Here is a 24,990-nt window from a genome sequence, read left to right as displayed (position 1 = left end):
AGAAGGGGGGACTTGCTTGCTCAGGAGTTGGCAAGGAGACTGGAGGCACCACTCCTCTCTGTTGCTTGTCCCTGAATTGCTAGGTCCCAGGACTGATGTGTGAATCGTACAACCCTCCATCTCATAACTGGAAAGGGGAGCTGCTTGCTTAGAAGAGCAGGGAGAATAAAAGCTGCCATCTTCCTCCAAAGTGTCTGCCTCTGCAAAACACTGAGGGGGGAAATCAGATGAGAGCCACCATACTGCTAGTAACAGAGTGGAGAGATTTAAATAGTGTAAAACAAGAAGCGGTATCATGGAACCCTTTTGGAATATTACGTACACCACCTTGTGGCTGCTGAAGAGAAGCAGAAGTGGATGAATCAGGAGCCATGTTCCCTCTAACAGGGAATCCCAGATGTTGTGGACAACAACTCCCATAATTCCCAGCCAAAGGCCATTGTAGCTGGGAGTCCTGGGAGTTGTAGTCAACATCTGGAATTCCCTGTTAGAGGGAATGCTGATCAGGAGTGGAGTGCAGTGCTGTTCCCTGAATTGTGATTGAGACACACAATTGCCATTATTCATTACATTCAACATGGCACCCACTTGTGGTAACATGCTACGGGATGTCCCAGACTGTTGCCTTTCTGCAGGTGTTAGCCTACCCCTCTCGTTGAGACCCCTGCCTTACAGTCTGATTAAGCGATGCAAAGGACAGTTTTGCTGTGGCCAAGCAGCTGCTAAGATGATGTGGGGCAAAGAGGAGTAGCCTTGTGATCTTTCATCCTGCACAATGATGAATTTCAACTTTTCAACCTCCTGTTTTTTATTCCTATCCTCTCTAGTAATTCTCAAACCAATACTGAATGGCTGCAAGTTCAGAAAATCAATACTTTCCCCCTGCACTATTTTCTCACTATTATTTAAATTTGGTTTTATTTGAAATATATTGAATCAATTAACTTTTTACCTTTATATCATTGGTTGAGGATCTTTTGGTTGAGGTGGCGGGGGGAAGGGGGGAGTCCAATTGCTATTGTCTTGTTTCCATATTCCATATTACATTTCTGTAATATGGAATTGCATTATCTTTAATTATACGTATCTTGTGTTTTTCCTGAACGTTCAAGAGTTGAAAAGGAAACCTAAGGTCACATGTGTCCACATCCAAACAAACATTTCCTGTGTTGCCACCTCAGAACTGCAGTGAAGGACAATTGGATAGGTTGGGAGGCATTCAGAGGGCAGAAAATCCTTGAGAAATCTCTCATTATGGTAATGTGGGGCAGATTTACTATGTGAGAGCCAAACCTTTCCCACAAGACAAACATAACTATGTGTGAGAATCTCAAAATCTAAAATGACTCTTTTAAACATCCAAGAGTATACTTACACACTGAGCTGATGTAGGATCTATACAAAATCAGTATAGCGGAGACTATGTGGGGAAAGTATTTTTTAGGGACACAAAGCAAAGGTTTTTTGCACGTTGCTTATTTTGTCATTTCAGTACAACTAAAACAGTTCTGACCAAAAATAGCACACTGGTTCAAAGTAGTTAGGAAGGCAAAATAGAAGCCATTGTCTTGATAGGTTTTTTTAAAACAGTTTTATTAATTTGTTTTGTCAGGCAGATAATTGAATCTGAAACTGATTCAATAAAAATTTGAGAAGTGAATGCCACCCCCATTTGACACACAAAAATGTCATGGAGACAGCATGTACCATTGGGTTATGGCAACGTTTCAAAACAACATTTTTTTTATGCAACAATGTAAACTTCAAAAATAGTAAACTATAACCTTTATCTATTTTTGTACATATCACATGGTCTATCACAGATAGAAATTTAATGGCAAACCTAAATTGTAGAAGTAAACAACTTGGTGTTTACAAGTTTTGTAAGAAGTGTTAAATTTGATGTAAATATCTTGCATGTTCTTTAAAAAAACACACACCTCACAGCAATGGAATAAAAGCAAGTGGCAATTCACCTCAGTCCTCTATATTTTCCGTAGTCTACACATCATAAATTGTGTTCCTCTGTAAGTGGCTCTTAGCTTCAAAGTTAGTTTTGAAGCAAGGTTCTGTGTACAAGGCTCAATTCTCTCCTCCCTCGCACAAACACAGATCAGGAGAGTCCACACCTCAAGTCCTGTGTGAATGAGAAGTGAATCTGGCTATAGTACAAGACCTGGTAGCCCTCTGGTGTTCAGGACTCCCAATAATCAGTGGCTTGAAGCAGGCACTCATTGATTTCTTTGGGAGTTTCAAGATTACTGTATCTGCAGAACAAACTCTTCATGTTGTAAGACCAACACAAGCAACTTGCAGTGTGACCTACTTCTACACAAAGGACTAGAATTCTGTAGAAGGCACTGTATTTTCCTTTGCATGAGATTAAGTGTGGATTGCAGTCATGCACAGTAAAGACAATTTGGTGCACAATCTCCTGAGAACCTTTCTTGTTTGCTCTCTACTGAAATGAATGAGAGGTGTGCAAAGGCACCATGCTGGAAGACGCCTCCCAGGCTCTTGTACAGCGGTCATTCATTTCAATTGGGCTTTCACAAGAGAAAGTCCTAGCCGATGGTGCCCTGGTACTCTTGACTGCGTCCCCCCTCATACTTTAGTGCAAAACATAACATTTTATCTCTCCTCCTGCTCTGGCACAAAGTGCACTTATCTCCACAAAGCAATCTCCCTCCCTCCCTCCCTCCCTCCCCTTTTTCTATCCCCATGATTTTGGTTTATTTTAAAATGCTTAGAATACAGTTCTGGTAAAAAATAAGCTTATGACATAGCTCTCTCTCTATATATTTATATATATTTATATATCACAGTGTGCGATGTGTCATTCAGTACCTAATATTCAAAACATATGCCCTGCTTCTCATGATGATTGGTCATTAAAACAATATATGTAAAGATAATTTATCTATACATTACATTCATTTAAAAAGAGTTCTGTTTTTGTCTTTTCAAAGAAGTTCTCCCAAGTGAAAGGTCTGCTGTGAAACAGTGCAAGCAATTTAGACATGCTGAAACATGATGCCTCGAATTCTATTATATCAAAACTGTACATCTATGTACACTGTATTGAACAGATGTGCTTTGCAAGAAAAGACTTGTGAATTATAGCACACAATGTTAACAGTTTCCATAAAAATAACAGCATTAATGTGTGAATGACGACATGGATGGGCGCGTTCTCCTGGTTTTATATTGTAGTCCTGAAACAATGTCTCCATTCCCCTCTGGAATCTCTTCCTTCTTCCGTACTTTGAGGCGAGTGAGGAGCTTTATTAACCATTCATCCCACTCCTCTGGTAAAAGCAACAGGAGGAAGCCCAGGCCAATGATGACAATGGCAATTACACGGACACTGTTGAAGACAATGTCACTCGAGTAGTGATCAACAACTGCATGAAACATTGAACTGAGATCATTAAGCAGTAGGAAGCATAAGTGAAGCACCACATAGACAGTATAGAATATCACATGCCCACCAGTTAAAAGTCTATATTTCAGTTCATTCTCAGAACCCAAGGCCCTAGATCTCTCATTGCTGAGAATTAGCTGGAATTAGGTTTTTCCTGATGAGCAGTTTTCTATAATACAAAACATGCTTATACTAAAATCTATTTGTATCTGATAAATAGTTACGAATAAAAGATTTTACTACTTTAAAGCACCGCTTTCACTCCCTGCACAGGGCCTAATCCACTGAGAAATACTCTTGTGCAGACTGCATTGAAATAAATACTGGTTTGTAAGAATCCAATACTGTGCCCATAGACAATAAGGGGGCAGTGCTTGCAACCACTTAAAAAAACCCAACCCAAAAACTTTCATTTTATGTTGTATTAGTTTAAGGACTAAGGCCATAAAATGAAATTAATCATATACAGGCAGAGAACATGGATGAATATATTCCTACAACAAAACTCTCTTTGTAATTTGGAATACAAACATGTTTTCAATCATTTATTATTATGTGGCATTTTGAATATAAATCATGTATGTTTTGATGTCAGATTATGTGTTCTTCAGGTTGTACATACAGTCTATGCAAAAAATAATGTGAATAAAAAAATTAAAATAATTCTTACCGGCATTTACAGGTACACTTAGTACAATTCCAAGAGATATCAAGGTAGGATATGTAATAGCAATCCCAAAATTTAATAAAATATTGAATGCTGAAATAATAAATAAAACTGTTTCATTTTAGAGTTTAGCACTGTTGGAAAACTAATCCTGTTTACTCATGCAGGTTTAACCACCTCACTGTAAGTAATCCTATTTAAATGTGTTTGAATACTAGCTAGCTAGGGAGAAGCATCAAGTACCTAGGGGTGCATTACCTTGGTCCCACTGGAAGTCCCATTAAAATTCTCTATTGCACCCATGTCCCCTTATGTAGAGGCTCCTTATGTGCCTTTGTGGTGTGCATCGAGAACGCTTGCGTATGTAAGAGGCACCCCATTCTCTTCAATTAATGATACAGCTCCACACATGCACTGTTCTGCAGGAAGACCTGCCCCCTTCCTTTGAGTGAATGGGAAAGTAGCTCATGTGGCAGCTCTCATACAGCTCTGAATTCACCACTTAGAATATAAGTCATCATTATTCCACCCTGAGCCTTGTGGAAGGGTGGTATAATTTTTATAAATAAATAAATAAATAAGGTTTATAAAGATCTTCAACCTTCATTGTGGCTGGATTGCTGCATCCAGATAGGACTCGGTGGATATGAATGACAAAGATATTAACCCACCCACCCACCCCTGCCGCCCTTCCCATTTAATAGTCCTTACCTACATAGAATAACACCTCAGAACATTCCTTGAGGCTATTCACATGGTAGTAGAAAATCAGGCTAGCCTCCAGTGGTTCTTAAAATCAAGCTAGCTGCGAGCCCAGTGGTTCTTAAGTGGGTCACCCACTTAAGTAGCCCGGTGCTTAAACTGGGTTTGCAGAGCGCGGCAACTCACATGTAGACCCCCAACCAGGAGTCTCAAAAGCAGCCTCCTGGCTCAGGGTACTCTCCAGCATGCCCTGCACGCTCGTGCAGGGCATGCTGAAGCTTCCGGGGGCCATGTGGCCCCTGAACTCCCCAGCTCCTGCCGGCTTCGTGACAGAGCTGGAGGTCATGTGGGCAGCCACTGCGGCTGCCCGGAGCAGACTGACTACTTGTCTGTGGGGAGAGCGGGCTAAGCCTGCTCTCCCCACAAACCCTCCCCAGGCGGTTCCCACTGATTGTGGGACTGCCTCCTTGTTTGTTACTGCTTTCCCTTTTATGGACTTTCACCCAGATAAACATCGCTTCAGTTATCTAGACAGTGGCTGACGTTGCCTAAAATGTCCTTTTAATTCCAGTGGGACAACTTTGAGTAATTTTCCTTTTGTCAGCTAGGCATGTGCACAGAACCAGTTCTGTGCACTCCCGGGAGGATGTGAGGGTTTACTGTAAGGGAAGGTGCCTCCTACCTGCCCATCCCTGACCCACTGTCTCCCCCCACTGCCCGCCGCCGGTCCACTCCACCAAAGCGTGGGCATGGGGCTGCAGCATTCCTCCTTGCAGCCTCGTTCAGTGCTGCCACACAAATGGCCGACATGCGTGCCAAGTATGGGTCCCAGAGCATGGTCTAGGGGCACAAATCCATCACCTTGCTGAAGCTAAGCAGCAGGTCTTGGTGTGCTCAGTGCCTGGATGGGAGACCCCACCTATGGGGCCATAGCTCTGTGGCAGTGCATCTGTGTTGCATTACAGAAGGCTCCAGATTCAACCCCTGGCATCCCCAGACAGGGCTAGGAAAGACTCCTGCCTGCAACCTTGGAGAAGCCACTGCCAGCCCATGTAGCCAATACTGAGCTGGATGGGCCAATGGTCAGGCAGTTTCCTATGTAAGGTTATGTATAGACAGTGCTGTGTTCAGTTCTGTGCTGGGCTACAGGTTTTGCTTGATTCCTGCTATACCTGATGTGGCACCGGTGACCCTTATTGGCACAGAAGCAACAATACACACAGCTGTACCAGTGTAACGCTCTGAGATGCCTGGAAATGCTAGCTCAGTGGCAGAGATTTTGGCATCGTAGAGGATTCAGCTGTGGTTGTGTCCAGTCCTACATGCTTATTTGCTGGACAAACTTATAAAGCATCTCCAAATAAACATTTGGCACAAGCAGTAATATTTTTGGGCAAATTTGATGTTTTGAGCTCCCTTGATAAAGGGATTACTTTATCAAGGATGATCAAGATGACTAGCTGTATAAGTATAAGAGAGGAATGACTAGCTGCCCATGGAAAGAAAGCTATAGCAAATCTGTTAGTTGAATAGGCACAAACTCCAAAAACCTTGAAGTTTCTCTTACATTACAAAGACGAAGTGTTTGGTGTCAGACAGGACCAAAGCCTTTGACTGAATTATATTTCTAAAAAAGAAATTACTGCACAGAGATATGCCCTGGAGGCACCTTGCTATATCACGCCCGCGAGCCCAGTGGCTCCCACGATCGACGGAAAGTGGGCTAAGCTCCCTTAGCCCGCTTTCCAGTGATTGTGGGAATAGCCCCATAGTGTGTGAATGGCATCCATTCTACAGAGTGACACTTTCTACTGAACTAAATTCCTTTTATAATGTCTCTGATGGTAAATACTAGATCCTGTTAAGGTTGCTGTACATTTTACTGATTTCTTAGGGATTAATTAGGACATACCATATAGAATAAACTGTATTATGATTTTTAGTCTTGAAAAAGATTATCCAACATAGTTGTCTAGGACAGCTGGAGGAACTTTGACTATTGCTGGGAGGTGCTTGAAATGGGTAGCATTTACTTACTCAATAATAGGACTGAAAATCCACAAATGCTTCCCCAAGGAATGGCATCAAAAGAACTCCAGTATTCAACTTTGGTAAAGTAAAGGATGACAGGAATAAAGGTAACAAAAAGGATATTGAAGACAGCTAACACTGACAAAAATAAGGCAGCTTCTCCAAATTTAGCACTGCCCAGAAGAAGCTTAAACAAAGCCTGTAACACAAAAAGAGAAACAGATTGAAAAACCAGGTGTTTCCATTTATAAGACTCGCATACAGTGCAGCGCGCTGCTCATGGAAAGGCTGGGTGGGCACATGCACTATCTCTGTACATCCCCAAATTGTGTCCTCACATCTAGTGAACTTGCAGACCCTCCATGGCTCCTAAGAATTCTGCAGTTGCTACAGTGCAAATGAGCCTCCCATTATTCCCAACAAGAAGCTTGTCACTGCAGTGATTCCACAATTCTTAGGAGCCCTGGAGGGCCTGCAAGTTTGCTAGATGTTGGGGGAGGAGAGCTGGTCTTGTGGTGGCAAGCATTACTTGTCCCCATAGCTAAGCAGGGTCTACCCTGGTTGCATATGAATGAGACAATGTGTGAGCACTGTAAGATATTCCCCTTAGGGGATGGAGCCGCTCTGGGAAGAGCAGAAGGTTAGAACATAAGAACACCCCTGCTAGATCAGGCCTAAGGCCCATCTAGCCCAGCACCCTGTTTCACAAAGTGGCCCACCAGATAGCAATAGCAATAGCACTTACATTTATATACCACTCTATAGCCAGAGCTCTCTAAGCGGTTTACAATGATTTAGCATATTGCCCCCAACATTCTGGGTACTCATTTTACCGACCTCGGAAGGATGGAAGGCTGAGTCAACCTTGAGCCCCTGGTCAGGATTGAACTTGTAACCTTCTGGTTACAGGGTGGCAGTTTTACCACTGCACCACCAGGGGCTCTGGGGATGCCTCTGGGGAGCTCACAGACAAGAGGTATGTACATGCCCTCTCTCCTACTGTTGCTACCCTGCAACTGGTATTGAGAGGCATTGTGCCTCTGAGGCTGGAGATGGCCCACAGCCATCAGAATAGTAGCCATTGATAGACCTGTCCTTCATAAATCTGTCTAAGCCCCTTTTAAAGTCATCCAGGCTGGTGGCCATCACCACATCCCATGGCAAAGAATTCCATAGATTAATTATGTGCCATGTGAAAAAGAACTTCCACGTGTCGGTCCTAAATTTCCCAACCTTCAGTTTCATGGGGTGACCCCTGGTTCTATTTTTGTGAGAGAGGGAGAAAAATGGTTCCAATTTCCCTCCCTGGCATCTCCAAGATAGGGCTGAGAGAGATTCCTGCCTGCAACCTTGGAGAAACCACTGCCAGTCTGTGTAGACAATACTGAGCTAGATGGACCTATGATCTAACTCAGTATATGGCTGCTTCCTATGTTCTTATGAGGACACAATTTGGGGATGATCTGAGACTGCATGTGCCCAGCCCTTCCATCGGCAGCATGCTGCACTGTATGTGAGTCTACATGCTTTAAAAAAAACAAAAAACCTTTAAAACAAATTTCAGGCATCTAATTTCCAATTAGTTATCTATGTTATACAAAGGTCCCAATGCAAAGAGTAAATCTGGCTTGTGCTATTACAGAGGCAGATTAGCACCTCCTTTATGCTGCACAACAGCATGACATGACCAAAGAAATACTCACTGGGAAATGGCATGATTAAGTCAGGCCTTTTATGCTTTAAAAATATTTCTTTACAATCATACAAATGAACAAAAATAACCTGAGAGTAGAAGAAATGCACTGTGTTGAACTCCTTCATCTGGGTATCTTGTTGCACGAAGAGGCACAATTCTGCATTCCCATTTTGAACCTCAAAGATTATTTCAATTACATCTTTAAGCAACACAGAACTTATTTGGAAACATTAATTATTCAAGCTCTAAGGCCATTTTAACAGGGTTTCTGGCAAGCAATTTAACCTTTTACATTACATAGACAGTATATCCCCTGCCATGTTATTCCATTTGAGTTTCTTATTCAAACGTGCAAAACATGAAGGTTACAAGCTGTAGCATAATTACTTTGAAGTAACTCCTTTTTTAATGGTATTTACTTCAGAGTCGATGTGGGAATGGAGCCACAGATCAATGGGAGAGCATGCAGAAGGGCCTAGGAATCTGCTTTGCATGCAGAAGCTCCCAGGTTCAATCCCTGGCAGCCACTCTAGGGAGTGCTGGAAAAAACTCCTGCCTGAAACCTTGGAGAGCGGTTGCTAGTCTGTGTAGACAATACGGAGCTAATGATCAATAATTGGTCAATGCGGTCCAAAGATCTGACTCAGTTGCTATGGAAGGGAGCAGAAGAGAATAGATAAAATGTAGTGTACAGGTATGTGTATGGAGGGGAGCTAGTCTTGTGGTAGCAAGTATGACTTGTCCCCTTAGCTAAGCAGGATCAACCCTAGTTGCATATGAAAGGGAGACTAGAAGTCTGAGCACTGCAAGATATTCCCCTCAGGGGATGGAGCCACCCTGGGAAGAGCAGAAGGTTCCAAGTTCCCTCCCTGGCATCTCCAATATAGGGCTGAGAGAGATTCCTGCCTGCAACCTTGGAGAAGCAGTCTGTGAAGACTACACTCAGCTAGATAGACCAATGGTCTGACTCAGTGTATGGCAGCTTCCTATGTTCCTATGTACTTATCTATAAAGCATTGCTTATCTCCTCTCTGAGGGTGGGACCATAGCTCAGTGGGAAAGTATCTGCATACTTGCATGCAGAAGTTCCCAAGTTCATTCCCTGACATCTCCAGGTAGGGCTGGGAAAGACCACTGCCTGAAAATGTTGAGAGCTTTTGCCAGTCTGTATAGACCATACTGAGCTAGATGGACCAATGGTCTGACTTGGTATAAGGCAATTTCCTATGTGATTTAAGACGGGTATATACCCACATTTAGGGTTATACATGACAGTACTAAATCTGGAAACTAATGTCACATTTAGTACTGTAATGCATAACCTTAAATGCAGGCCTAGGTTTTTCAAGGAAATCGCACCAATGAACACAAGGGATATTGTGCTACTGTCCCTGTTCCAGAGTGTGCCACTCATACTGATCCTTACCATCCCAGGTCTGCGGTTGGAACTAGCAGGGATCAGCACAAATCTTGTGTGGTTGTGAGTGACAGATGTGCTGAATCAGTGCTTGACACTTGAGAAACCCTCCATCAGGAAACTGCTGAGCTAGCACTGATGGGCAGTCCATAGCATTATACTAGTGCAGCTGTGTGTACAATGCTGCTTGCGCTGCCCTTGTGAGACATACAGTGATGTAGTGGCAAATTCAGAAGTGCAGGCACTCTCCACGACAGCCCCCATGGGCTGGCATGCCCACCCCAGCAGCCAGAGAAGCTGCGAAGTACCAGCGATCTATCCCTGCGTGCCCCGCCCCCACTACACCGCGTGAAGACACATGCTTCCAGTGTCACACAAAATGGCACAGGACACTGTATAGCTGAGGGTTATGCCTGAGCACCTTCCACCAGGATGTTACTGAAACCATTCCGATCTAAATGACATGTTTTGATAACAGCCAGAGATTGCTTCCCTCCACATCCACAACTGTTGGTGCTTCTCATTTAATTCTATACTCCTGCTGACTTCTCAGATGATTTGTTCCAGGGTGTGATAGAAGGCCTGTAGAATTCCTATGAATGTACTGCTCCCTTGCTATGAAGCATGGTGTGTGTGGCTGCTTGCAGAGGTGCTCTTACCCCTGGACTTTGGGGCTGAAGTCCAGGGCCTCCATAGCCCCTGCCCCCCCCATCCTCTTCATTCTGTCCTGGGTGGTGTGGTTGCCCAGTGGAGCATAATGATGCTTAATTTTCAGGTGAGCGGGGGCACCCTCCAAAAGCCTTTAGGTCCAGGCTCCAAAGTTAGCTAAATGCACTTCTGGCTGCTTAGTCTCGGAGAGGCTGTTGATGGGCTTGTCCCTGTCCAGTCTGTTGACTCTTATCATACTATGTTGCTAGTTTTATCCAATCAATATCAGTTGGACTTCCCTCCCTCTCTCATTTGATTCTCCTAACAGATTTCTGGTTTAACACAAAGGAATGTCACAGGCAGAACCACCACCACCACAGAGGCCTCTTTGCAGACATAACTGGCCATTACATTTTTATTTTATGCTCATAGTGTTGACTGTTATGAGCCAGAAGGTTTTTAATTACTCTGAATTTCAGTTGCACTTTTCCTAACACCCACAGGCAACCTGTCTGGTTGTTGTTTCACTGATAGAAGATAGGCAAGGGAAACAAGCGTAATAGAAAGAAAGCATGTCTGTAAAATGCAGAAGGGGCTAAAGCAAATAATTCAAAGCACCAGTTGGTGGCAGACATTTCTTTCCCCTGACACAGATGTAAAGGCCTGGTGTACATGATATATTTAAGTCTGCCTTTGACCATCTAATGGCACAGTGGAGAAGTAACTTGCCTGGAGCAAGAGGTTGCTGGTTCAAATCTCCGCTGGTAGGATTCCCAAACCTATATCGGGCAGCAGTGATAGAGGAAGATGCTGAAAGGCATCTTCTCATACTGTGCGGGAGATGGCAAAGGTAAACCCTGCAGGACAAAGACAAACCACAGGGCTCTGTGGTCTCCAGGAGTCGACACCAACTTGATGGCACAACTTTACCTTTTTACCTTTGACTATAAACAAAGTGGGAAAATATTGTCCAAACCAGGACTGAGTAGATTTTCAGTTGTGACTATACCTGCTATTTCAATATTATTAATCATTTTGAATATGACTTGCATAATGCACTCTGTTCTGAGAGAAGCTAATTAAATTATTTGAAGCATAAGCAAATATAGCCCAGCAAATTAGTGTTATCATCGTATTACAGATGTCATAAACACTCTTGTGTCAGGGAGGTGTAAAATCGGAAGGGAATCAATTAATTGACTTCCCTCCATTACAAGGCTATGAGGTAGAAACAATATCATTTTAAATGTCTCCTATTGTCTTTTCAGTTTTTAAAACTTAGTATATCTACTCTTTATGGTTGAGAAGTGTTTAAAAAGATGATTGCAGCAAGTGTCCCAGAAGGTAACAAGAGTCCCAAACACTGACTGACATCCTGACTACTGAAGCATGTGCATAAATAGCACCTCCGACCATTCAGTGGGACCTTCCCCACAGCTCTGGCCATCCCCTTCCACGTGCATTTCTGCACAAAGAAGCCAGTGGGTACTTCTTTTGGCGCACCTTCCTGTGCTCCCAAAGCTCTCTGTCGTAGCAGAAACATGTCGCTGAGTTTGTGCTGCAACAAGGGCTTCGAGAGAGCTCCAGGAGAAGTGTCCGCCGGCTCCTTTGTGCAAAAATCACACAAGCTGCAGGGGCAGCCCTGCTGCATGTTTGGAAGCGCTCTTTACATGCACTCTTCGGTAAACAGCATGTCAGCGACTAATACTTTTTGATAAACCCTACATAGTGGATGGGCTGATTTTTGAACAGTACTAATGTCCAGTCATCCTAGCTGAATCGAAATTAAGAAGCAAAACCCTTCTTATCCATCCCTTATTACCGCACTCCTACCTCAGAGGAGACAGGGCAATAAGACTTTCGGGATCCTCAGCAATGAGCCTGCAAAGTCCCTTCTTTACTCACCTTTCATCTTCTCCATCACCAAACAGGGTAGGGGATTTATCTGTTCCCAACACTGATCATGAGCTGGTGAAGAGGGAGCTTTCCCTAGCTTTATTTTAGGGTCCCTGCTTAGGCAAAATGGTAAACTGTGTTCTCTCAAAGAGCAAAAAGCACCATACTGATACAAGATCAGCCCCCCAGAACTGTGCACCTCCATCAGCTCTTCCCCTTGTAGTAACTCCACTGCAGTGATATGTGGGGTATGAACAGCTTTGCACTGAAGACTTTCTTTAGGGGCAGAATATCAGATGTAATTACTCCGGCATGAAAGAGTGGTCTTCCTGTGTAAACCAGGTCAAAGCAAACAGCTTTGGAATTTGTGCTGGTGGAATGGGTTTGAAGGTGGGACTTGAACACTCTGTAGTCCAGTACCATGGGAAGAACAATTATGTCAGCATACAAGGCTGGCACCTAAAGCCTGAGGAAACTTGAGTACAGTTACCTTGTAGAGAGCTGACATTGAGGCAGATCCCACAACAAGTGCTATTCCAATAACTGAATGACTGTGGAATCCATCAGCATAAGTCATCATGACTATCCCTGCAATAGCAAGTATAGCAGCCACAATCTGTTTGGATAAATGGAAGGAAAGTGTTAGTGTGGTCTGAAGCTCAAGAGAAAGGCTTTAACACAGAATGGACCATCCCACTTGTGCCTCCTGTAAGACTGTAACTGGTCTTAAGAAACTTTATACAGTATAACTGGAGTTAAGAACCATGTTCAGAGCTACTTTTTTTAAAAAAAGAAAAACCTGCCAATGAAGATCCGTAAGAATAAAAGGAAGGCCTTGCAGAATCAAGTCCAACATTCTTTTTCCTACAGTGGCCTACCAGGTGAATCTGGGAAGCACAGAAGTGGGATATGTAGGCAAATAGCCATCTCCCATTGTTGTTTCCCAGCAACGGGTATTCAGAGGAGGCAGCATCTGTAACAACTGTCATAAAAAGTAACTGCATCAAATCCCAGTATAGCACACTACAATATTATCTTTCCATACATGCCTGTGGGAAATTTTATGGTGACTAGCAATATTGTAGCGGAAGTTCCATGCTACATGATAAAGAAACTATAGGGAACTGCAGCCATTGGTACTGCTGCAGGTATAAACATCTAAATTATGTGATTAATTACTGCAGAAATCATATTGAAAGATTACACTCTGAATTTTTGTGTTTGCAGCATTGCTCTCTCAGAGAGGCATCCCTCAGTTTGTCTAAGAAAGAAAAGTGAAAATGTGGAAGATTTGCTATAGGATTGTTATAAATTTAAATCTATGCTCTGTATGTATACTATGGTATGCATGAATTGGATAGCCTTGAAATTAATGGTTCTTTTAAACAAAATACAGTCAGAAAAATAAGAAAACACCTTTGTACATACTTGCTTGTTGCTGTGTTGGAAAACAGTGAAACATATACTTCTGGAGGGATATTCTTATTTTAATAACTCAAATATATTGGGGGGCAGGAACTGAAAAATGTTGCGTTTGAAATAAGATCTGGATTAGACAGAAGATATGTTATTCCAGATGATCATTGTTGCTACACCCATACCTGAAAATGTGTGTCATCCCTGGTTAACTGTAACTAGGAAATGTGAATCAAGTTTTTTGAGATGATGATGGTGATGATGATGATGATGATGAATTCGATTTCTATACCGCCCTTCCAAAAATGGCTCAGGGAGGTTTACACAGAGAAATAATAAATAAATAAGATGGCTCCCTGTCCCCAAAGGGCTCACATTCTAAAAAAAACCACAAGATAGACACCAGCAACAGTCACTGGTGGTACTGTGCTGGGGGTGGATAGAGCCAGTTACTCTCCCCTGCTAAATAAAGAGAATCACCACGCTAAAAGGTGCCTCTTATAGTTCACCATCTTTTGCAGTGGTATTTTATATTGTGGCTCAATCCCAATGCATATTTGTTCAACAATAATTTCAGGAAGAATAATGAAAAACAATATTCTTGTAACATCTGTTTTATCCTTGAACTGTTATATTGGAGAGAAGGATGTAGCTCAGTAGCAGAGCCCATTCTTAGCATGCAGAATATCCCAGGTTCAAACCCTAGTATGTCCTGTTAAAATTTTATTTGTAAACTACCTTGACATTTTTATTAGGTTGTATATAAATGTGATAAATGAAATAAATAAAAATAAATTAGGTATCAGGATTGGGATAAATACTCAACCTGAGAACCTGCAAAGCTGGTGCCGGTGAACTGCAAAGCTGGTGAACAAAAAATGCTGGGCTTGCTAGACCAATGGTCCATTGGCTGTCTTCCTGACTAATGAAGCACTGGTGCAAGTGTTTCACCAGTGTAAGTGCTCTTACAAATAAGAGAAGCACTGGTGCTTCTGAAAAGTTCAACTAACTCTGCTCTACTGCTGGGTCAGTGGTAGGGACCAATTTTGACAATCTCCCCTTCCCCAGGAAGTGCTCTGCCACCCAAAAATATGTCTCTGAGGGACATATTTTCACAGAAGGTTTCTAGGTTAAGAGGAGGTATTTGAAATCCCCATCACACATGCACACGCATACTAGCACCGAAGCTGGGTTAGTCTGGAACTCTTCAGAAGTACGGGCGCTACACCAGGTTTTTTAGGATATCAGCAGTTGAGTATAAGGTAGCTTTGTATCCTCATATGTCAAAATGCCACTTTATTTTATTTTATTTTATTATTTATTTATTTATTTATTACATCCATATACCTCCCAAAACTTGTGTTTCTGGGCGGTTTACAATTAAAATAATTTAAATATTAAAATCATTATCATTAAAATCATTTAAAACCCAACATTAAACATATTAAAATTATAATCTAATTAAAAGCCCGGGTGAATAAATATGTCTTCAGTACCTTTTAAAAAGTTACTAGAGATAGGGAGACTCTTATCTCAACAGGTAATTATCTCAATTGTAATGTAATTACTAATTGTCAGTTATATTACCCAAAATATTATCTGTGTGTTGCTTGAATTTTGAGAGTGCATTTTAATCTGAGGAGAAAAGTCTTACCTCTGTACTCACTAACATTAGTGCAAGTTTTACCAATGACTCAGGGAAGGCTAAACCAAGACTTGTTTTGCAGGAGAAGGAAGTAAAATGAATAAAGTTTGACAATGAAGTTTATAGCTCTCAATCAATTGCCTTTGGCACCATGATCCCTGCTGAAGTGTGTGAATCACAGCTAAAATATCCCTGAAAGAAGCGGTGCTTCCTTTTACCCAAGCATTTTGCCAGCTAAGGAAAAGAGAAAGTGCCTCTCTGCTTTCATTCAGCACGTAAAGACAGACAGTTCCTCAGGAGACAGCTTGACCTAAGTCTGTGGTTGGTGTCCATCATGATTATGTATGACTGAACTCTCAATAGAGCAGAGAGCATCCCCATGAAATGTGACCTTATTTGCCAACCTGCTTCTTTCCTCTGGAACCATAAGCTGTCAATGGCAGACAGACAAGACTTGACACTCATTGATTTTTAAGGTATAGTGTTGAGCTGTTTTTTCCTTACAGAGGACTATTTGAGAACTGTTTGCACCACTGATTTTTGACAAGTCAGTTTCTGCCTTGTGAGCATTAGTAGAACTTAAGTAGGAAAAGTACAGACTAAAATTCCTGGATTCATCCACATCTTAACTTCCTCAGACCACTGGCTGAACAGGAAAAATATGCTCAAAGTGGCCCATAACTCAGCATTACATGGACATTCTTGGTTGGCCTGCCTGCATCTAAGTAAACATTGGCAGTCTTGTACAAGAGTACAAATGTGCAAATAATTAAAGCAGAGGGCACACCACTTCAGGAGTACTACTTACCTTTTCCCCAATGTATGTAGTGCTCAATGTATGTGTGAAAGCCTAAAAAAATAAGTCCCCCCACAAAATAATTTAAAAAGGGAGGGAGACCTGTTTTCCCCCAGTCTTCACATCTCTAAGTGCTCCTGAAGGGCAGACAAATAGCTCTAAGTATTTGTGCACTTGCACAAGAGTGCCAACACTTTCTTCAATGCCCATAACAGCACGGGCCAATTGGAAATATCTGCCTAATGCTGTGTAGTATGTGGACCAGAGTTTTTGGTACCATGGTTTGAGAACTACTTTCACACAGGGGGTATAGGAAGTCAATAACTGTACTAACCTTAGGCTCTCTGCAATTCCTGCAGTTAATTTTCAAGATATATTCTAAAGTTCAGACCTGAACTGAATTTTCACATCTTGCCAGTTTAAGGGTTTTATAACTTTCACCCTTCTCCTCTAATTTGGGTCTGAGGACTTTCAATGACTGGAAGAGATATTGAAATTGTGGATTTTGTTTTTGTTTTAACAAATGTTTTACTTTCTGTTTTTATTTTGTTGTAAACCACCCAGACACGTACATTTTGGGCGGTATAAAAATATGTTAGATAGATAGATAGATAGATGGCATCATGGAAAAAATGTAGTCTCGACAGTGCAAAGCAGCATATAAGATGTTGTGGGGAGGGGAGATTGTCTCTCAGATTTTGATTTTGCTTATCGTTGCATATTTGGCCCATCTACTGGACATTATACATCCCTATTTCACCTGCTATTAGGTACTGTGCAGTGATCAGTCATATTTCTACTGGCATAATGTTTCTTGGGCAAACTGACTGACTAACCAAAGCTAAAACCTACTCCTTAAAACTATTAGATGTCACATTCCTCACTGATTTACTGCCCCCAACCCCCGGCACCACTCCAGAAACAGAAAAGGCATTTTTCCAGAGTGTGGGTCACATCTACAGAACCTACTTGCAAAGGCCCATGTGTCAAAAGATCCCCTAAAGTGTGGCCCTCAGACATAGTGAGGGGATGGCCTGACCCTGACCATGTACATTTGCAATGCAAAGACCATCAACACGGGGCTTTCATGCAGGCCGGGGCAGAAATGTACACTTAACAGGAAGTATATAACCATGGAGTCTATTAAAATATGCACACTGATAGCAAGGCCTGACAGTCTGAAAGCTTAAACTTTGGCTCTAGCAGGCTTCACCTTATGAGAAACAGCTGTATTTTTGTGTTGAATATAAACATAAATAGACTGTCAGTTAGCATAAACAGTTATCTCCCCTCCCAAGGCTGGCCCAAGGGTTTTTGACATCCTAGGTGAAGCATGACTTTGGTGACTCTCACCGCCCTGCTCCCCACCCCGGGGTTGGGGAAGGCAGAAAACCCTTTTTGTTATGGTTTGGAGTTGGGTGTCATTTTCCTTCCCACCTGTCTTCCTCATCCCCAGTCGGGAAAGTGCGCGCACCTTCTCCTGCTCCTCCTCCAGCCCAGCACTCCAGGTTAGTTGTGACACTGAGAATGGCCACTTACAGGCTGGTGAGGGGCTTCATCCTCCTCTTTGCCATGGCTGTGGAGAAACAGCAACAGAAAGTGGGCCAGGCCAGCAGAGATGCCTCTGAGCCCCTACTGGTGGGACCAAACTCATCGGTGCCTCTGGCAGGCCCATCTTTGCTGGGGCTGCTGCTGTCTTTGCAGGCTGCTTTGACCTGAGGGGCTGAGGCACTAAACTGAGGAGGGCGGGCAGGCACACGGCCATCTGGAAGAAGGAATCTATGGAATTATGCCCTCTCACGGCATTACTCAGCCTGATAGGCAGGGAAGCCAGCGCCCTCCTTGGTCTGCATGAAGCATGGACCAAGATTTCTCCACATGCTGAAGGCAAGTAGGAGGGACAGTTCTGAGGCAACTGGGATAGGGTGTGTGCAAGAACCCCCATCCTAGAGGAGCAAGCCAATGATCCTCAGTTGGGAAGGAAGGGCTATTCACTTTGGTGTGGTGACCCTTCAAGCTTGGTACTGTGTCACTTACAGCTTAGCTCTCTAGGTGACTACCTAGTTCGGCTCTTTGGCCCTGTATAAATGAGGAGATTGGCATCTTTTAGGCAATGATAAATTAACTAATTTTCAAAGAAAGAATGGTTAGGAAAAACCACGATGACAGTATCCAGGAGTAATTTTGTTTTGGAATGGGCATTCAATATCCTTGGAAAGAAGACTGGAAGAGATACTTTGATACATAAAAGCCTGCCACAGTGACATGTTTCCAATAGGGAAACTGATTAAACTATTAAAACAAAAGATGGAGGGTAGAGAAAAAAAGATCATTAATCACTTACCCTCACGCCCATGAACCTGTCCCTGAGAACGATCCACGAAAGCAAGAACACAAAAGCTTTGTTGCAGCAGAACAACACGGAGACATCCGTAGTGTTTATTTTCTTTATTGCATGTAAGTACAGGTAGTTTGTGAGTGTCCAAAGAACACCAAAGGGTGCTGCCTTGGTAAAAAATGCCTTCAAAGTTAAGCCATTGTCTCCAAAAAACTGACAGCACTCCCTAAAACAAGAGAATACAATAATCAAAACCCATCACAAACATATTGTTACAGGCTGCTGCTCAGTGACCATTTCTTAGCACACAAAGGCTGGCTTGGGGAGGAAAGGTCGGGCTTGGGGGTGGGGGGAGGGGGAACTGGGAAAGATGTTTGTAAAATACATAATGTCAAAAATCATTAAGAGAGAGAGAGAGAGATGGTTGCTGTTTCCTTGTAGTACCAGCTAGTGGTTGCTTTCCCACTTGCAGTCTGACGTGGAATTGCAGAGATACTTCTGCTCACTGGGCACCCAGCAGTAGCTACAGCGTGTATCTGACCCTCCTGTTCCTCCTGTTTCTGTTGTGGTCTCTTGTATCTGAGCATACAGTTCTCAAAAAAAAAAAAAAAAAAAGAGAGAGAGAGAGAGAGAGAGAGAACAGGACTGCACTAACAGTCCACAAATGGGGTCATTGAGCTGCTGCCCCATTGTTCTTAAAAAGTTAGGTGTTCTGTATTAATAAAAGGGATGATTTTGTTGGGAGTAGTTTGTCCAATTGGGAGCTGACCCCAAAACCCCTCAATCAAGGCCCGTGTCAATTCCAAGCTTATTGGGAAGAGATAAACCACTCCTGTATTTTACCAAGAATACAGTCGGGTGCAAACCACATGGCTCTGGGGTTGCCAGGAGTTAACACTGACTCAACCGCACCTTTTCTTTCCTACTTTGATCAGAAAAATGTTGTTAGCAAGGTGAACCAGTATGTAGGATAAAGGGAGCAGCTAAGCTCTTCTTTAGCTAACTGCTAAGTGGCCTTGAATGTTGTTTTTGCACTTTCTGGCCAAAGTTTTGTTATTCAAGTGTACTGCTGAGAGCACTAATTGTTATTTGCCTGTCTGGGAGCAGTCTGAATTATACAATGCTTGAAGGAAATTTGCCAAGATAATATGTAATCCAAAATAGAGAAAATGTACTGATTTTTTAGACTAATTGTGACCATGAATCCTTCTATGCTCCTCACCTATCCCGACTTTGTCTGTGATATCCCTCCTATTCTGACCCAGACTGAAGTTGCTTACACATGTTATATGTTTTCTGAGAGACTGATATGAGTCCTATATACGTAAAGATCAAGTTGACTGAAGAGTGCATGCATTGGGTCTAGAGAAGATGTTTACTTTGCAGGGATGAACAGGCGTGGATAATTCCACCAGAGAGGGCAAATCCATGAATCAAACCCTATAAGAAGTGGGCCACAGGCGTGGAAAAAGCAAGCAAGTTCTGTTCCACCTGATAGACTGCTTTGCTCCTGAGCCTTGTGCAGAGATCGGTTACATGGGAGATGCTTGCTAATGAATGCTACTGCATAGTCTAGCATACAAAATAAGATATCTATGGCACCTTGATCGGAATGGGATCCAAAATGACTGTTTGCTAGCCAGCTTCATAGGCCTGCCAACAAGGAGGTTTCGTGCTTGGAAGTTTATGTGTTTGTTTTTTCTATGTAAACCGCTTGGAGAACTTTGGTTGAAGAGCAGTATATAAATATCCGTAGCATTAGTGCCTGCCTCCATGCACCTAGACAGGGTAATTATGCATTCTTTTGTCTTCTGGAGTCCCGCTCTGGCCTTGCTGACTTCTTCCCCTACCCCCATTCCTCCCACTTCCATTCCTTCAGATTTTGGTTTGTCCATTTTAATTAGCTGTTGACTTAAGGATTTAAAGGTTTGTTAGGCTAGAAAACAACTCACAGACATGCAACACTAGATTAGAATGATTTTGCCTAGTATTGCTATTACCCAGACACTCCTGTTTCAATTGTGTTTTCCTTTTAATAAAGCATATAGTTATCTACAGCCTTGAAGGCTGACTCTTTTTTACTCTGGTCTGTTCATGGCCCATGGTTCAGAGCTCATGCAGAGAATGTGTTATAACCCAGATTGTCTTCTCCATTCTGGTGCATAGACTTTGAGCCTACCTAGAGAGGGTCGAGCCCCCAGGGGTGTCTAACAACAATTTGAGTGCAGGGGAAATACAAGTGGACAAGGGATGGATGATAACATTGTAGTGATCCCCATAAAGACTGAGTGAACAAAATGTGACCATTCTAAACTAAACATCCTGTCTGGAAATTTGTGCTTCAAATGAGAAAACCATCAGAGCTTGGTGAGGATGATGACACACCCCGCCCTCAGTTAAGGAAAGGGGGATGATGAAAAGTATGTGGGGCAGCCTGGAACAGAGGCAGGGAGAGTGAGCAGGAGGTTTTACAGACACGGCTCCCCCCCCACTCCAGAATCCAATCCTGATTGGAGTGTGCCAGTCCACATATTCGCTGGATTTAATCTGACCTCCCTGCAGGCTATCAGGGACCAGGACAGACAGGACATTGATTCTCCTCAAATGGTGACTGCAAATTCTGGCTTAACTTGAGTTATGTCCAGGGTAAAAAAAATCCTCTATTTCCAGCAGCTTTTGGAATAAAGTCTGGGGCTTCTGCTTTCTCCAAAGGTGTTGATGGAGGTGCTGATGGCTATGCGAATGGTCCATTTAATCCCTCAAATTAAAATGTCTTGTATCTGCTGTGAACCAGATTCACTCTTCAGATACCCCAGCAAAAAGCCATGTATGAAAAACGTCCAGGAGTTGGTTGAAGATATTTTGTGGTGGAGGGCCTTTCTCTGGGGATCGGATGCAAAGTAGCTGCCTGGTAGGGGCCCATAAGAACATCCCTGCTGGATCAGGAACAAGGCCCATCTAGTCCAGCATCCTGTTTCACACAGTGGCCCACAAGATGCCTCTGGGGAACCCACAGGCATGAGGTATGTACATGCCTTCTCTCCTGCTGTTGCTCCCCTACAACTGGTATTGAGAGGCATCGTGCCTCTGAGGCTGGAGATGGCTCACAGCCATCAGAATAGTAGCCAGTGATAGACCTGTCCTCCATGAATCTGTCTAAGCCCCTTTTAAAGCCACCCAAGCTGGTGGCCATCACCACATCCCATGGCAAAGAATTCCATAGATTAATTATGCACTGTGTGAAAAAGTACTTCTGCTTGTTGGTCCTAAATTTCCCAACCTTCAGTTTCATGGGGTGACCCCTGGTTCTAGTGTTGTGAGAGAGGGAGAAATTATTATTATTGTTGTTGTTATTATTATTAAAACTTTTATACCGCCCTTCCAAAAGGCTCAGGGCGGTTTACATTAAAACACCTTAAAATCAGTTAATAATTAAAATAAAAATTATAAAACATAACAATGATTAACAATTAAAAACATCATAAAACTACAATTAAACAATCAAAACAATTTAAAAACAAATTTTAAAAAGCTGAGAAAGCCTGGCTGAAGAGATGTGTTTTCAGGTGTTTTCTGAAAATTGCCATGTTTCTCTCTGTCTACCCTCTCCACTCCAGGCATAATTTTATACACTTCGATCATGTCTCCCCTTAGTCACCTCGTTTCCAAGGTAAAGAGCCCCAGATGCTGTAGCCTAGCCTCATAGGGAAGGTGCTCCAGGCCTGTGATCATTTTGGTTGCCCTCTTCTGTACTAGGGTTGTGCACGGAACCGTGGTCCGGCGGTCCGGCACTTGTGTGTGGGGCTCTTTAAGGGCGGGGGAGGGTGTACTTATCCCCCTCGCCACGTTTCCCCCGCTGGCGCGTTCGTTTAGTAAAGCTTTGGGGGCAGCAGGATACCTCCCTGCCGCCCCTTCCCTCAGTCGTCGGCAAAAGGCTTCACAAAGCCTTTTGCGACGCACGTCACGTCTCCGTGTCACGTGCGCACGCGCAAAAGGCTTTGTGAAGCCTTTTGCCGACGACTGGGGGAAGGGGCATCAGGGAGGTATCCTGCTGCCCCCAAAGCTTTACTAAACGAACGCGCTGGTGGGGGAAACGCGGCGGGGGGGGGGTAAGTACACCCTCCCCTGCCCTTAACGAGCCCCCCACACAAGTGCCGGACCTCTGGACTCCCCTCATGTCTGGACCAGTTTGGAGGCCTTCAAAATGGCCTCCGGACCGGTCCGGGCTCATCCCTATTCTGCACCTTTTCCAGTTCAACAATATCCTTCTTAAGATACCCAGTACTCCAGATGTGGCCACACCACAGATTTGTATAAGAGCATTATAATATTAGCCATTTTATTTTCAACCCCCTTTCTAGTGATCCCTAGCATTGAACTGGCCTTTTTCATAGCTGCCGTGCATGAGACAACACTTTCAATGAGCTGTCCACCACGACCCCAAGATCTCTCTCCTGGTCAGTCACCGACAGCTCAGATCCCATCAGCGTATATGCGATGTTGGTGTTTTTTGCTCCAATGTGCATCACTTTACACTTGCTTACATTGTACCACATTTGCCATTTTGTCACCTAGTCCCCCAGTTTGGAGAGATCTTTGTGGAGTCCCTCACAATCCATTGTGGATTTCATTACCCTGTCGTCTGCAGATTTGGCCACTTCTCTGGTCACCCCAACTTCTAGATTGTTTATGAACAAGTTAAAGAGCACTGGTCCCAGTGCCGATCCCTAGGAGACCTCACTTCCTACCTACCTCCATTGTGAAAACTGTCAATTTATTCCTACTCTCTGTTTCCTGTCCTTCAATCAGTTACCAATCCACACATGAACCTGTCCCCTTATATTATGTCAACTGGATCACCATTATCCACATGCCTGTTGACACTCTCAAAGAACTCCAAAAGGTTAGTGAGGCAAGACTTAACCTTGCAGAAGCCATGCTGGTTCTCCTTCAACAAGGCCTATTCTTCTATATTCTTAATATGCCCATGCTGATATAAGCTATATCCTTATATGCCCATGCTGATTGCCTTTATTTATGTTCTGCTTACAAATACAGCACAGATTACCAAAGCGGTATAAGTCTCAGTGCTCTCTCCTCTAAAGAAAACCAAGTAGAGCTCACACTGCCACTGCCACCTCTCACCACTTGGGGGACTGGGGAGCAATGGTCTTATTTATATTCCATATCAGCTGCACTGCTTTTCAAACAGGAACTCCAAGACTGCTCCAAGCCATGATTGTTTCTCAAATCTACAGAGAATTCACATTTTTATTTGTAAGTTTTTGCAGAAGCTAAATTGGAACTGAACAATAAAACATTTAGGTTACTGGATCAGAAGGCAGGAATTAAAGCTGATATTATGTCCTTCCAAATACCCAATTCTGCCAGCTTCATAGCAGAAACATCAGAAATGCATTGAATATATCTGGGAAATTATAGGATTTTTGGGATATAAAGCAGCAATTTAAAAAATGTTAAAACCCCAAGATGCAAAAAGAATTTAAATAAATGAAAAAGAGACTTAACTTTCCTTTACCCACCCCTGTGTAGGCTGTAAATGTCATTAGGTGTCTTCATTTGAATTCAATCAAATTAGATTTGTGTGCTTAAGACAAAGGAAGACTCCTTGGAATGTAAATTACACTTACTATCATGCTTCATTGCAAAGTGGGTTCAAAAGAAATGCAGGATAATTAATTCTATAACTGAACAGAACAAGTAAAATCACTGCTTAAATTCTTGCATGAACAGATGACCCCAGAGTTCCAACACTACATAGCACATGTCAGATACGGTTAGTGATGAAGTTCTTAAATATATATCTAAATCACCAAACATAGGAGGCCTACTCATTTCTACACTTTTATTACACCATATTTCATGTATTCTCTGAAACATATGTTTAGTGTTTTGAAACAGTGCCAAATAATGTTGCATTAGTATTAAAATATAGCTGCAAACAAAAACAAAAAGTGAACTCAATGCTCAGATGCAGTATAAACTCCTGACAAAGTTGCATAGCTGGAGCGAAACACAAGGGGTCTCATTACTCAGTAATGAGGGCTTTGTACTGTAAGGTCCAAGTGCAAAGCTTGATATAAGACAAAAGTGATGGAGAACACTCTGATGCTAGCATTGTGTGAGATGGGATTCCTTATATAACAAATAAATAATTATCCATATCAGAATGCCAGTGTGTGCCTCAGGGGATCACGAGGAAAGCTGTCAAAGAGTTCCAAAGGGAAAGAGAAAAAGCAAAGTCCTTAACTGAGAAGTATGAGGAATTTACTGCAGTGCAGGCATGATGCCAA

The 24,990-nt window shown here is 42.9% G+C and overlaps 1 protein-coding gene across 10 annotated transcripts in view; it reads right to left on the bottom strand.

The window, feature by feature from the left end:
• Window positions 1-1,572: 1,572 nt before the first annotated feature.
• Window positions 1,573-24,990, bottom strand: part of SLC35F3 (solute carrier family 35 member F3) — a 213,769-nt gene continuing 190,351 nt past the window's right edge. For 7 of the 10 annotated variants that reach the window (XM_053299293.1, XM_053299303.1, XM_053299312.1 and 4 more), the window contains 6 exons: window positions 18,683-18,902; window positions 12,972-13,097; window positions 8,607-8,696; window positions 6,831-7,023; window positions 4,095-4,184; window positions 1,573-3,404 (listed from right to left, as the gene is read on the bottom strand). In XM_053299293.1, the coding sequence (XP_053155268.1) occupies window positions 3,160-3,404; window positions 4,095-4,184; window positions 6,831-7,023; window positions 8,607-8,696; window positions 12,972-13,097; window positions 18,683-18,902 (964 nt within the window). In that variant the 3' untranslated portion in view covers window positions 1,573-3,159. The remainder of the gene's footprint in view (window positions 3,405-4,094; window positions 4,185-6,830; window positions 7,024-8,606; window positions 8,697-12,971; window positions 13,098-18,682; window positions 18,903-24,990) is intronic. The other 3 variants (XM_053299322.1, XM_053299357.1, XM_053299340.1) reach the window with 2 other exon arrangements.

Source organism: Hemicordylus capensis, chromosome 1 (genome assembly GCF_027244095.1).
Source record: "Hemicordylus capensis ecotype Gifberg chromosome 1, rHemCap1.1.pri, whole genome shotgun sequence".
NCBI lineage: Eukaryota > Metazoa > Chordata > Lepidosauria > Squamata > Cordylidae > Hemicordylus > Hemicordylus capensis.
Note: the sequence above shows the minus strand (reverse complement) of the source record. Positions and strands in the feature narration are given on the sequence as shown.